General features: G+C 61.4%; 1 protein-coding gene across 1 annotated transcript; it reads left to right on the top strand.

Moving 5' to 3' along the window:
• The first annotated feature begins 1,353 nt into the window (after positions 1-1,353).
• CLRN3 (clarin 3) lies at positions 1,354-13,925 on the top strand. Its single transcript, XM_028511208.2, has 3 exons — positions 1,354-1,967; positions 7,653-7,832; positions 12,836-13,925. Exons 1-3 carry the CDS (start codon positions 1,739-1,741, stop codon positions 13,114-13,116), a joined length of 690 nt encoding a protein of 229 aa, XP_028367009.1. The 5' UTR covers positions 1,354-1,738; the 3' UTR covers positions 13,117-13,925.
• The last annotated feature ends 547 nt before the right edge of the window (positions 13,926-14,472 follow it).

Genomic DNA, 14,472 nt, shown 5'->3' with positions numbered 1-14,472 from the left:
ATCCAGGTCCAGCGATGACATTTCACAGATGAAGACTTCAAAAAGATACTCCACCAATGAAAAAGTGTGTGGATGGCAAAAAGCATCTAAAAAGACGCTCGACGTCACTGGTCCAGTGGGATGCAAACCAAAGCCGCCGTGAGCCCCTCCCCGGCACTCACCGCGCCACACCGAAAGGCACGGACGCTAGCAAGCGCCGCAGAAGGCGTGGAGCCACGGGAGCTGCCGTTCGTTGCCAGTGGGGGGCCCCTTGGTCCGATCCCCTTGGAAAACACTCTGTCAGTTTCTTCTAAAGTTACACATGTGACCCCTGCCTCCCAGCGTTTTCTGTCCTACCTCTTCACCCAGGAGACAAGAGGGCATAAATGGACACAAAGACTTCCACTCCAGTGTTCACAACCACGTCATAGTAGTCACTAACGTGAATCTACTCAAATGACCATCGACTGATGAATGGATAAACAAATCGCGGTGCATCCAGATACATCACAAGATAAGCCAGACACAGAAGGCTACATACTACAACAGAGCATTGCTTGGAATCTGAGAAGAGGCAAAACTATTGTGACAGGAAGGCAGGTCATGGAATTGTAGCGCTACTACCTACAAAGCTGGTCACAGTTTAAAACCTTAGTAGCCAGAATTTTCCAGCATGATAAAACACAGGACTTTCTTACACATTGCTAGTGGGGTGATGTATTGGAGGCCAGTGTGTATGTGGTATCCAAAACCCAAAACGGTCTGCCTGAGCCAGCTGTCCTTCCCCAGAAATTCATCCTAAGGCTGTCATTAACACTCTGTCCCCAAGCAAGATTATGTGAGCAAAGACTTTAATAAGAGCTGAAATGTCCGGAATAGAGCTTTGTTAAATGAATGACAGTGAATCTGTGAAACTGAATAGTGTCGAGTGATAAAAAATGTTGCAAACCTTTATAAAAGTGGCTTATCAATTGACTACAAAAAAAAAATCCATAAAATCCAAAGAGTAAATATTGTAAGACCACACTCTTTGGCCAGAATCATCGAAAAGGAGAAATAAATAACAAAATAGAAACAAATAAATGAAAAAAAAAATAGAAATGGCAGAAATCAATAGTAAAGATAGAAACAATCACATGATCATTTTACAAACTTACTCCTCGGCAAGGATGAAATAAAAGTTGCATTTTCAAGATGTTAGGTGACAATTGACGAAAGACCCCTCCCTGGTAGCTTTAGCAAAGGTTTGTTCTCTTTACGGTTTCCTTTCGGAACGACTGTTAGGGTTGACCCTAACCAGCCAAGTCAACCAGTAGAGCTATTCGTGATGAGTTGATACTCTGTGTTGTTGGCTGCTGGACTCGGCGGCATTTGGGGGTACAGATCTGCCCCCTCCTCATTATTTAGCAGCTCTAGCCCTGTCCTGACATGGCAGCGGAACTCGCTTCCAGGGCACTTGACAAGGAGTCAATAGATTAATTGCGCGGCTGAGGAGGACTCCGGAACATCACACCCTCCCCTTGTTCCTGCCGGTTGGCTGTGACCATAGCAACCGCTTACTCCAGACCAAAGTCCAGCCGCTGGAAATCTTTATGACCGTGTTCATAGTCCAGTGCACACTAGTGTAACCCTTCCTGTGAGGAGCACGCGCTGCTGTTTTACAACAAAGTCCTAGCCTCCGTTTCTAAATTCTGGACCTCAGCTGATAAGGTCCAAAAAGAGCATAGAAAGGTCTTTCTGCTCCCTCCTGGGAAAAAAAATGCCGACGACAACGAAAACGTTGACGTTCTTATCGGGTTTCTTCACCAGCTTTGGGGCTTCCGTGGTGCTCTGCGCCGTTCTGGGGACCCACCAGTGGGTCAGCAGCACCATCGCCATCAGCGACTCCTCTTCCAACGGCAGCATCGTCCTCACCTACGGGCTCTTCCGCGGCCAGAGCACCCAGGAGCTGCAGGGCGGCCTCGCGGAAGGAGACAAAGACTTTGAAGGTAAACGAGACACGACTTTGAGTGGGGATCGTGAGATGGAGGTAACTGGGTACGGCTCACGTCAGGACTGGTGAGATCTGCTCGTATTGAATATTTCAGGGTTTTTTTCTGGGAATTCAACCAATATTGACCAAACACCTAACCTACTGGCAAGCGGCAGAGGTGCCTGAATGGAATGCAAAGGCGTGTGCCACAGAGGCTCTGCTCTTCAGGAGTCTGCCCTTGGGTGGGCAGGAGGACACGTAGGCAGCGAACCTCTGAGCTCTGACGGGCCTCACGTTGCATCTTCCCACTTCCGGCCGTGCTCGGGGCAGCGGCTGCGGGAGTTCGGGTCTCCACCGCTTTTCCTCCGTTTTCTCTAACCGATCTCCTTGTCCCCAGTCTCTTGTGCTTCCGGTCTATTCTTCACAACGTGCTTTCTAAGATGCTCATCGAGTCAGCCCCTTTCCTGAAACTGGGGAGTCACTGAAGGGGTAAAGTCTAGTGGTCAAAGTGGCTGGATGGGGCCTCGCTTCCCTCCCTTCGCGTTGAGTAGTGTGAGTCCCCGCTCACCCCCCCCCACGGCCGCCGTGTCCTATCTCAGCCTCCCCGGCTCTGCCGCGTCTGTCGGCCCGTGGGTCTGAGTCCCTGGGGCAGGGGCCCCGTTTACACGATGCTGCTGAGTGTACGGACAAGCAGGCGATGAAGCAAGAATAGGGAGCAGCAGGGTGGCGTCCACCAGCCAGGAGGAGCATGATGGCCACGTGTTTTGACTGTGGATTCGCAGTTGCAGCCACGGGTTTGGTCCGGGACGTCTTCGGTGTTGTCCGGCAGGGGAGACGATGCAGTGGACAGTGTGGTCCGTTTCTCAGCCCTGTCTCTCCAGTTCACTCCTTTAACCAATTTGGGTTTGTATTTTACCTCCAAAATGCCCATCGTTGTTGGACTTGATAGTGAATTTTCATTAATCCTATTAGTTCCATATTTTACAGGAACTCCTACATTTTTCTGATTTCTTTTTTTTCTTAAGATTTTATTCATTTATTTTTTTTAGAGAGGGAAGGGAGGGAGAGAGGGGGAGAGAGAAACATCAATGTGTGGTTGCTGGGGGTCATGGTCTGCAACCCAGGCATGTACCCTGACTGGGAATCGAACCTGGGACACTTTGGTTCCCAGCCCGCGCTCAATCCACTGAGCTACGCCAGCCAGGGCCTCATTTTTCTGATTTCTTACACAATACTGTCCAACTCCTGATGGGTGGAACTGAGAATGATCGGCTGAATTAGCTCCTTCTCTGACTTTTGGAGTTTGAACGGATACCATTCTGTTTTCTAAATTTGAAAGCAACGCTTGTTAATCATTTAGCACCTTAACTGGGATTCGCTTCGCACAGCGTCGCCCACGGGGGTGCTGAGAGGTCAGCGGGCCTGTGTGCGGTCTCTGCCTGCCGACCCCCAAGTGCGCGCCATGTTCCGCCTGACGTGCTGCAGCTCCGGGTCCTGTCCGAAGGCATCCCGATGGCAGTCAGGGCCTCCCCTTCCCACTCTAGGTTCTAGGTCTAGTTGGCGACCTTATTGATTAAGCGACTTCTTTAAATCCTGAGCAGCCCCGTTCTGGTTCCCAGTCACAAACGTGTCTCTTAGACCTTAGCAGCGGCAGCTCCTCCTCTCCCCCCGACCCCGCCCCGGCAGCTTCCCAGGAAAACCCCTAGAAATCCAGACTTTCAAAGATGCCGCCACACTATCGATCACGTGACCAGCGTTCTCAAACTCGAAGAGTGCGCCAGGTTCTGAATCTCCAGGCGTACTTAGAACTCTTACCATGGCAGATGGCACCCTGCGGATTTTCTGAGTTTCAGTGTCTGGAACCAGTGGGTCTGGTTTGCGATGCCGGGCTTCCCGGAGCTCTGTCCGAGGGGCCCCGTGCGTGACAGAGGCTCAGGGGTGCGGAGATGGCAGGATGGCGTGGGTTCAAGGACGGGCCTGGGGAGACAGGACCAGGTGGGCTCCCACAGCGACATGGGAGCACCAAGGAGGTGGGACTTGGCTCCTGCTTTGCCTGGCTTGCTCCCTGGACTCTCTGCTCCCGGGGAGCCACGTTCCGACCCCCTCGTCCCGGTCAGCCTCCAGGTGCTGGACAGGATATGCCAGGTGCCATCGTGAAGGTGGACACCATAGCGGCCTCACAGCCGCCGACCTTAGCAACTGCTGGCCTTGGAACAGTCGCACACACTTCTCTGGAGAAGACGGGACAAGGCATGCGCCTAGCCTGTACATCACGGGGTCCGCTGCCGCAGACCTGTGGGTGCCCCCCCCGAAGAGAGCAGACCCCAACGCCACAGGGAGACACAGCCACTGTCCTGCTGGCGTCTGTGACCGCACGGGGCTTATCTCAAGTTCAAGTCAGGAACTGATGGATCGTCGGCAGCGCACTAAGATCCGCATCGATGCCACTGCCCTGCCCGGCAGGGGTGGGCCCACGGTGCCCACCGAGCCAGCACGAGGGCCCGCTGGCAGTCGCGGAAGGGTGGAGAAGGCCACACGGCTCAGCTCTGTCTCCGCACAGGACTCGGCACCCGCGCCACCAGGCGCTGTGGATTCTGACATGGAAAAGCAGAACGGAGGGGCGAGGGCTGACTTGAAAGTGCCAAGGTCATTCCGTCGACGGTGGGTTACTGGGGGGGGGAGGCAAGAGTGCGTCCGGCGGCCGGGGAAGCCAGGTCAGTGGGCAGCGCAGGCTGAGCGGGCCCTCCCGCCTCACCCGGAGGCGTCCGAGTTCCCCAGCCTCCAGGTGAGAGGTCGCCGGTCCTCCGCGTCCGCCGGCAGGAAGGAAGTTCTGGAGGCTTCACCTGAGGCCAGAAACACCGCCCCGGGCCGCTGCTGGGGGGCGGGCGGGGGCCTGGACACCGAGGAGGACCGCACACAGCGCTCCGCCCCGGCGGCCTCGGCGTGGGGTCTTTCCAGAGAATGACCGCACGTCAGCGAGACCCCACGGGCCCCCCCGGAACTGCGGGGCGAGGGTGTGTGTGCAGGTGCCTGCGACAGCGAGGGGTCCCACCCCAGCCCGGCTCCCCCACCCACCCGCCTCTTCTCCACCCACCCCGGTCTGCCTCTGGGGAGCTCCAAGCTGTGCCGCCAGCCCAAGCCAAAAAGGATTCGGCAAGAGAACCTGCTGCAAAAACCCATGCACTGCAGGGGGGACAGGCGGCGTCTATTTCTCGACAGAAAGCCCCATCCGGTCTCTCTTCCGTACGTTTCCAGGGAGGAGCGACTCAGCTCCTGCCCCCAGGAACGTAACCACTCGGGGGGACGTGGGGCTTCGGGGCAGGCAGGCGTCACTGCGCTCCTTCCCCGAGGGAGCCCTTGTGCCTTCCCAGAGGGGTGGGGACTCTAGCTGGGACGGCCCGCACTCTGGGACCTGCGGACTCCATGGGCTCCTCCAAGGGGACCCTGCGGTCCCCAGATCGAGGAGTCTACCAGGCCCTGCTCCCCAGGGACGGTGGGTGGGGGGGGCACTGCCTGTGTCCCCCCCACCCACAAAACCACCCCCCTCTCTCTCAATTTCTGGCGACTTACAGAAAACCAGGGCTAGAAGGGCCCGATGGCGCAGTGACGGGGTGCCCGAGGGTTCGCCTCTGAGCCCGAGGAGCCCGAATGTCCGGACGCCCCATTTCTGCACACAGCCCCCCCACCCCCGCTGCCCAGTCCTGGCCTCTCTTCCGGGGCTGCCCACATCCGGGCAATTAGCTCTGATTGCGAGATGCTCTTCCCCGACTCCGCAGCCCGGCCTCTGAAAGGGAGAAAAGGAACGGGACGTATTTGCTAATTTCGCAGGCAGGGAGCAGCTGTCAGATGCTCTGTGGTGCATTGTCGCTTCATCCTGGCTCCCGTCCTCCGAGCTTCCAGCCTCCATTGTCTGGGTCCCGGGCCAGGCCGGGGCGGGGACAGACAGCTGTCGCACCTGCGTGGCAGGGGATGCAGAATGCCGAAATGCAATTTTAAAATACGGCCGCTCCAATTGAGACAAATTGTCACATTAATACCCAGGAAGGTGAGTCATCCGGCTCCAAGCCGACTCGCTTCTGGAAAATGCCCACTGGGCCTTCCCAACGGTCAGACACAGGGGCGAGGCTGACTGTCGCGTCCTGATTGACCGGGAAGAGCGCCGTGTTTGCCGCCGGTGAGCAGACGCCCGTCTCCAGCTCGTCACACGCGCCGGGAGCCCGGCGGTTGGCCGGGGAGCCTGGGCCACAGGACAGTTTCTGTCTGTCCTGAAGTTTCCGTTTCCCAGCGAAGATCCAAGCGGTTTCTTCTTGGCTGAGAAGAGGGCGCGGGGCCCCAGCACACTGCTGGTTCCCTGGGGGAAGCGGGAAGCAGCCCCCCCGGGTGACCCAGCTCTGAGCCACCTGCAGCCCGACCCCGCCCCTCTGAACACCTGTGCCCGGCTCCCTCCCCTTCCCTTTCCCGCTGCCCGGCGTCACCTTCCACACGTTTCAAAACAGGTGTGTGTGGCGTAGAACAGGGGGTCCCCCAGTCGCTGTAGGTCCGAGGGGAGACAGACAGAAGCAAGAGGCGCAGCCTGAGGTCCCAGGTGGTCCCAGCCAGGTGGCCCCTCCCCCAGAGGACAGGTGGCCCCTCGAACCCCACCCTTCCCCACCTGGGCAACAGGCGTTTAAGCAATGAAACCGAGCAAGGGGGGCTGCACCGAGAGTTCAGCCTTGTGGTGGGTCACTGGCAGAGACGGAGAAGGAGCTCAGGCCCCAGGTGCGGGCAGGCTGGACACAGGCCAGTTGAACTGTGGCCCTGGGTGGCCAAGTCAGCCTCTCCAGGGTGACGAGCTGAAATGTCCCTCTTCGTCCACTCTCGTCTGCCCTGGGGCTTTAAGGGTCGGGTGGCCCTGCCCACCAGCCGAGAGGGAGGGGCGGGGGGGTGGGTTACAACAGGACGACGGCCGGGGGCACCTGGGCTCCAGTTGACAGAAGTGCGTGGTCGTGTCGGAGCTCCTCTGTGCCTGAGACACACGCACATTTTATAAAGTGCACAGAGGAACACAGAGGCATCCCGCTCAGAAAGAAATCTGATGGCTTCCCCAAGGGCCACCGGCCTCACTCGAGCCACTTCGGGGCCCGTCCGGCTCCGGGGACGTCCAGGGGGAGTGGGGCTGTCACCTCAGTGCGCACACACACCGGGCACTTCCTGCCGGCAGGGCCAGCCTTCACCCCACCTCCTCCGTGAACCCCTCCCCTCCTGGCCACCCCTGGCTCTCTGGGCACACCTCAGAAACCTCGGGGTTTATCGGTTCCTCACTGTATCCGGGGTTCAGGGCGGCCCACCCTGCACGTGTCTCCAAGAGGAAGCGGTCACTGCTCCCATGAATTCGCGGTGATGCCCGCTGGCCGGGGTCTGAAGCCAGGCGGTCCTAAGGGAAGGCTGCCCGGCCTGCAGCAGCTCACTCGGGGGGGCACGCGCTTTCCTGGGGGACTTAAAATCCGGGTGGCTCCCACCGCAGCCCCCCTCTGCAACCTGAGGTTCAAGGAGGGGAATAAGTGGGGGAGGGGCGGCTGGGGTCCCGCTCCTGCAGGCCGGGAGCCTCTCCCCCAGGACCCGCTGGGAGAACGCGCCCGAGTGCCAGGCGTGTGCGGAGCAGCCCCCGGCCCGGAGCTGGCGTCTGCGTTTTGCGCTGAGTCCTCACCCACCTTCGTTCCAGTTCTAGGGACACTGGCCCGGTCTTCCCCGAAGACTCTGCACTCGGTGGTCATCTCGTCCCTGACCCTCAGCCTGGCCACGGCGCTGCTGAGCGCGGGCTTCACCTTCTACAACAGCATCAGCAACCCCTACCAGACGTTCCTGGGGCCGCTGGGGGTGTACACCTGGAGCGGGCTCAGCGGTGAGTACGTGGGGGCCGGGCCCACCCCGCAGCGCGGCCTCCCGCTCTGCCGCTGCCTCACGCACGGGCCCAGCCCAGCCGGGCGACCAGGAGGCTGGGGGCGGGGCCTGGGGGTTATTCTGTATATCTGCAGCATTTATTAAGCGTCCCTGGGAATAAGAGTCTGTTTTAAATGTGCTGGTGAGAGAGGCAAGGCGAGGGGCGGGGGGAAGAAAGCTTCTTAGGTGTAAACATACATGACGTGCACCAGGCTTGCTTTTGAGCACCTAGTGCGAGGGGTTAAGAAAGACACACGGGCACACAGGGGCCCGGCCGGGTAGCTCAGCTGGTTAGAGCGTCGTCCGGGCGCACCGAGGTTGCGGGTCCCGTCCCCAGTCCGGGTCCCCCAGTGAACGCGTCGGGAAGTGGAACTACACACCGGCTCTTCTCCCCTGTCCCCTCCTCTCCCTCTAAAACCAGCCAATAAAAAAGACGCTGGAAAACAGGGCACACACAAACCCTCGAGCACACCCCTGGGCCCCTGCCCTGCGTCTCCCTCTCACGCGGAGTCTGCGCGTTGCTCAGCGAGCACACGCTCACGCTCACTCCCCTCCCGCCCGCACGGAACAGCCGCCAGCCCGGGCTGCCCTCCACGACGCAGCCACCTGATCGTGCCGCAGAGAATGTCACGCCGGGGAATCTGCCGCCCACACCCTTCTCGTGGGCGGCCCCTGAGCCAAGGGCGTCGTAGTGTGGCGGTTTTATTAGCTCTTGGGGCAAAGGTGTTGGGGTGGGGGCCGCTGCCCAGGCGGGAAATGGACCCCAGCCTGAGTCACCGTGGGGCTGACTCCCACAGTGGCTGCCACATCGGCCCGGAGGCATGGTCCCGTGGGTGGCTCTCAGCTCCTGGCAGGTGGCCAGGTTTCTCCGGCTCCTTTCCTCTCCCCACGGTGAGAGTTTGACCTGGAGAGAGGACTGCGGAAGAGGCCCACCCTGCTGACACGCACATTCCGGAGGGTGCATTTTCACCCAGGCCAGGGCCCTTCCAGGGCAGGCAGGGTGCTCTGGGGGTGAGGGTGCCAGGAAGCCTCAGAGCGGACGGCTCCCTCCTGTCCTTCCGTGAGAGGCCGTCCCTGCACCAGCCGCGTGCAGCTGGGAGGGAGCCTGCCTCATGCTGTGGGTGACCGTGGGGTGTGTGGACGGCATAGTCAGGCTCCGACTACACCCCTGGCTGATTCGGGCCGTGCCAACGTGGCCACCGGGACCTTTTCCAGGCCGGTAGCTGCGGGGTGGGCGACCTGGCCCCTGTGAAGCACAGGGCACAAGCATGCCAGGCAGCCATGTGAGTCTCGGATCTAACAGGGACGTTTTTGAAAGAGCAGCTCACCCTCATTAGCCCAGGACACCAGGCGGAACGGGGACCGTCCCGGCAAACCTGCAGGGGCAGCCACTCTGCACACTCACACCCCGGCCGGTCCGGCCACATCCACGCATGCCCAGCCCTTTCCCTCCTGTCTGCGCTTCAGTCGCCTGGTGGCCAAAACAGACAACCCCCAAGCTCACAGGCGTCCGCTGTGGGCCGGGGTCAAGGGCCCTGCCATGCAGTGTCACAGCACGGCTGTGTCAGAGGCCGGGACGTAGTGACAGGCTCCCACGTCCTCCCCCAAGAGCCGGGGCTCCCAGGGCTGGTCCTGCGATTATCCTTGACCTCAGTCCGCCGAACCAAGGCAGACTGTACTGCTGGCGCGGACTGCCAGGGGGACAGGCTGTTGTGATTCTTGCTCACGCAGCTCAGAAGGCGAGCGAGCCAGCAGGTGCTTCAGGCACAGCTGCATCGGGGTCTCAGCGCACTCCACCAGGACTCTCTGTCCCCCGGGCGTGCTGTCTCTGTGTGTCCCCGTGCACCCTCTGTTGCTAAGCAACTGGGCGTGGCCCGTCGCCCGTGGAAACGGCCCCAGGGGGAAAGACTTCTTTTCCCCCAGATCTGACTCTCTCACTGGGATAGCGCTCTCCCCACCCCCGGAGCGTGGCTCGCAGGGTGGAATTCACGCACTGCGGACACCCGCAGACCTTGGAGCGGGGTCTGGGGTGCGGCCCGAGAGGAGAATCCGGCGGTGACAGTGGAGAGGAGGACCGGACGTAGTAGGCCCATGGCCTTCAGGGTTCGAGCCCGCCCTCCTCTCAGCCGACGTGGCCCACGGCAGAGGCCCGGTGCCCGTGGAGGAAAACATTTAAGGGGGGGGCCTGCCGATCTCCCTCCTCCCCGCCCACTGCTCACAACAAAGAGCGGTTTGACGGGGAGAGAATCGGGCAGCCGCTGTCCTCTCCTGGCGTGGGGCAAGTTCTGGCACGGACACAGAGGCTGCCGGTGGGCGGAGGAGCAATCTTCGACCTTGCTGTGCCGGGACGAGGTCGCGGTTCTGACTGGTTCTGGCCGGTTCTGGCCGGTTCTGACCAGGCCCGAGGCCCAGGAAGTCTCTGGCCCCGAGTCTGGCACCCCGGGGCAGCCTCCGCCTCCTGACCCCCTGCGCTTGGCGAGGCCAGACCTCCCTGGGGTCGATGTCCGGTGACCCCGAGTGGTCTCCGCGCTGCCCCGGGGCTGCAAGACTCAGTGGGTCCCTGTGCACCCCCGCAGAGGAGTTCTGTGCGCAGAGATGCCTGGGGTCGTAGGCCGGGGGGCAGGGGTCACCCGCCTGCCTGGAAGCAGAGGGAAGTGGGCGGGGCTTGGACAAACTCTCCATGGCCCAGGGCACGAGAGGAGGCGGGCTTCTGGGACTGTTTTGGAAAGAACAGAGCAGATTCTGCTTCCAGGAAAACCACAGCAGGATCACCCCCACCGCACCCCCACCCAAAACCCTGCCCTGGGGGCCTGTGCCCTCTGACCCCAGCCTGCCCTTCGCACCACACCAGCCCGGCCCCACCCTGACCACGGGACACCGTCCCAGGGGCTGAGGGAACGCTGGACCCGGAGAAAACCATCAGCCCCCAAGCCTGGCCCTCAGCCAAGGACCCTGGGGGGACAGAGTGAGGGATGGGGCAGGCCTCAGGGCCCGAAGAGACAGGGCAGGGCGGGAAGCCAGCCCTTCAGCCTCCTGCTCCAGAACGCCCGACAGGCTCAGGCCAGGGTTCGAGTCTGTGGGCTGACCCTTCCCAAGTCAAATCAAAGCCACATGCATCCATGTCAGAAAAGCTCTTTTTTAAAACAATTTTATTTATTTATTTTTAGAGAGGGAAGGGAAGGAGAAAGAAAGAGAGAGAAACATCAATGTGCGGTTGCTGGGGGTCATGGCCTGCAACCCAGGCATGTGCCCTGACTGGGAATCGAACCTGCGACACTTTGGTTCGAAGCCCGCGCTCAGCCCACTGAGCTACCCCAGCCAGGGCTAGAAAAGCTCTTTAACCCCGGATCCGTGTGGCCCCTTGGGTCCTGCGCATTTACAAGGAGGTCACGAGGGCGTAATGCAGGAAAATGAGGGGGTGCGAGCCGCATGGGGCGCTGGGGGGGGGGGCCTTGGCAGGTGCTCACCACAGAGAAGCGAAACCCTCGCGCGGAGGGCGGGAGCCTGTCATCAGGGCAGTGGATGCCGCTCCTCGCGCAGACGCCCTGTAATTAGGGCTCCCGGGGGGCCGCTCGGGAGGCTCCCGGGTGTGGGCTGTGGCCCAGACACGCTGGGCGCGGAATCGGCCGCCTGGTTCTGGGTAAGTGTCCCGTGGCGTGTGTCCCCGAGGACCTCTGTCTGTGGGCTCCCGACGGCCACCTGGCACGGTCGGCCCCCAACCCTGAGTCCCCTCTCCGTAAACAGCTGGCCTGTGGTTCGGCCAGAGATGGTTCACCCCTGGGCCCACTCGCCGCCCAGCCGGCCTGCCGCGTGCACAGACACAGGCAGGGTGGCCACCGCCGGTCTGAGAATGTTTTCACCACCTCAGACAGAAGCCCCGGGTCCTGGAGCTGTGGCCCCGCCCCCCTGCCCCGCCCTATGCAGCCTGGAGTCTCCGCCACCCCCCACCCCCCGCCCCGCCCAGCCTCTCCTCCTTGGCAGATGGGGGCAGGGCTCAGAGAGGCTGAAACCCACGGAGGCTGTGTGGCCGGAGGCTGTGTGGCTGGGCCACCCCCCTCCTGCTGTCTCAGTCCAGAACCACATCCCCTCCCCTGGGCCCAGGGAGGCTTTCCAAAGTTGGTTTTGTTTTGCTGGCTTTGTTTTGCTTTTTTAAAGATTTTGTTTAGAGAGAGGGGAAGGGAGGGAGACAGAGGGAGAGAAACATCAATGTGTGGTCCCCACTGGGGACTTGGCCCACAACCCAGGCTTGTGTCCTGACCGGGAATTGAACCGGCGACCCTTTGCTTCACAGTCCAGCGCTCAACCAACTGAGCCACACCAGCCAGGGCTCCAGGGGTGTTCTCCGGTGGAGGACTTTGTGAAGGACAGTGAAAGGGAGGATACAGAACTTACAAATTCTCGTCTACAGTGTGTCCGGGAAGCAGACCCCGCCTGGTGAGAGGCTGTGCACACTCCACTGTGTGCAGCGCACTCCCAGCCCCGCCCCGCTAGTGTGGCAGGGTCTCGGTGGCAGGGGGGGCCCTCTTTGTCTGTGTCCGGTGCTCGGGGCCCTCAGGACAGCCCCCCCATCGGCCGGGCTTGCCTCTCGCCCCTGACGCCCCGAGCCCCCTGCCTGCAGCGCCTCTCCGTTTGGGCTGCTGCTTCCAGTTGAAACGCTGCTGGCCCTGCCCCAGCTCGTCTGAGTCCTTTCTTCCGCCTGGTCCTCTCTGGACAGCCCCCCCCATCAGCACACCTACTGTGTGCAGCACACCTACTATGTGGACGTTCTACGGTGATGTCCGCCGGCAGGATCTGAGCCCCCTCGGCTGCTCGAGGTCCCACAGCCCTGCACTGAGGTCGGGGTCCCGTGCCGAGAACCCAGCTTGGGCCTCGCGTCTCTTTCCCGTTCACCCCTGCGCCCGACAGCGGGTCCCCCCCAGAGTAGGTCCGGTCCCCGCATCGCTGACCCGCCCCCTCTCCTTCCAGCGTCCCTCGCCTTCCTGGCCTCCGTGCTGTTCGTGGCGAACGTGCAGTCCAACCGCCTCTCAGAGGAGCTGGCCGGCGCGCTGTACTCGCCGCACCTGCTGGCCGCCCGCGGGGCGGAGGCCCACCGCTACGGGTACTCCTTCTGGCTCGCGCTGCCCGTGCTGCTGCTGAACGGCGCCACCGTGGCCATCGTCGTCCTGTACCAGAGGGCTCGGCACAGGCGGAAGCAGGAGATGAGGAAGCCGATGGAGGACGCCCCGCGGGACGGGATTTTATTCTGAGTCCCGCCGGGGGCCCGGGGCTCGGCAGGCGACTCGGGGCGTGGCCCGTGGGCCAGCCGGGCTGGCCACTCGGAGGGTCCCGTGCAGCCCCGGCTGGCTGCCTTTCTGTGATAGTTTTTGTATCTCGTGACACTGTGTTCTTCATCAAGGACCTCCGCTTGCAGAGGGTCCTCCCCTTGCGAGGGTGGGGAAGGTGAGCGGGGGCGCCCTCCGGCCCGTGGGGCGGTCACGGCGCTGGAATGACCGCGGCCCCCAGACCCTCCGGCCAGCCCCCCTGTCTGCAGCACTGCGGGTGTGTGTCACGCCTTTCCCGGGAGAAGCTCAACGCACCTGAGCGCCTGCGGTCTCTTCTCCCGGTGGGGGACCATGCAGCTCTCATTTCACTCCACGAACAAAGGTGTCCAGTACAGAGGGGTTCGGAACTCGTCTCGCCAGGACCAGGTGCTGGAGGCAGCAGGCAGGACTTCGGGGTGCACCACCTGGCCCCCCCAGACCCTCCGTCGCTGACCCAACCAGCCCAGTGGTGCGCTGAGGTGCCAATACCCATCCTGGAGCTTTTGTAAGGAGATCAGAACGTGAAAAGACAGAAGGAAAACAAAGCTCGTTACCCTGCAGCCTATGTAGTGAAGAGGGGAAATGCAGTTTCGGTTTAAAAGCGCTGTGGGAAATTCCGTTGGAACACGACAGTAATGTTGCAGAACGTTCCAGAGACCCCCACCAACCCACCTGTGCCTGGTCATTTCCGTTTCGACACAGGTGTCGTTGGCCGCCCACGTGCAGGCTCCTGCCCAGCTGGGGGCCCAGGAAGAAATGGGCAGCGGCGCCATGCAGGGCAGGCAGGCCCCGAGGGGGGGAGCCTCGTCCTGTCCTCTGGGACGGGGGGAGGGGGTGACCACCGCAGGGCCACAAGGGTGAACCGTGACCAGGCCTGTCCCCGCTCAGCCCTGCGTCACTGTGAGTGCAAAGGTGAGGGGTGTCCCCACCCTCAGCCACTGCCTGTCAGCACGTCACACCCGCTCTTTGCTTTGTAAATGAGCAGCCGGCAAACAATTTATGCCCAGGAGGTTGGCATACCTGCCCGGGCACCCACGCTGACTCAGCTCCGAGAATGTGTGTTTGCGTCAGGCGGAATGCAAGGGCCGGGGTGGGGCACAGGGCTGGAGGGCGGGAGGGCCCTGCTCCTCGAGCTCTGTCTCAGACGGGAGGGGTCCTTCCTGCTGGGTCCCCGGAGCCCAGGGCCCCTTTCCCGGCACCCATGGGCCTCACGGGGGAGGGGGACACATTCACTCAGGATAAAGAAGGGGCTGGCTCAGGCAAGAAGGCACCCCGTTTGTTCTGAATAAAGCTCCGCCGGCC

This window comes from Phyllostomus discolor, chromosome 5 (assembly GCF_004126475.2).
Source record: "Phyllostomus discolor isolate MPI-MPIP mPhyDis1 chromosome 5, mPhyDis1.pri.v3, whole genome shotgun sequence".
NCBI classification, from domain to species: domain Eukaryota; kingdom Metazoa; phylum Chordata; class Mammalia; order Chiroptera; family Phyllostomidae; genus Phyllostomus; species Phyllostomus discolor.
The sequence above is the reverse complement of the archived record's forward strand: the minus strand, read 5'-3'. Positions and strand labels throughout refer to the sequence as shown.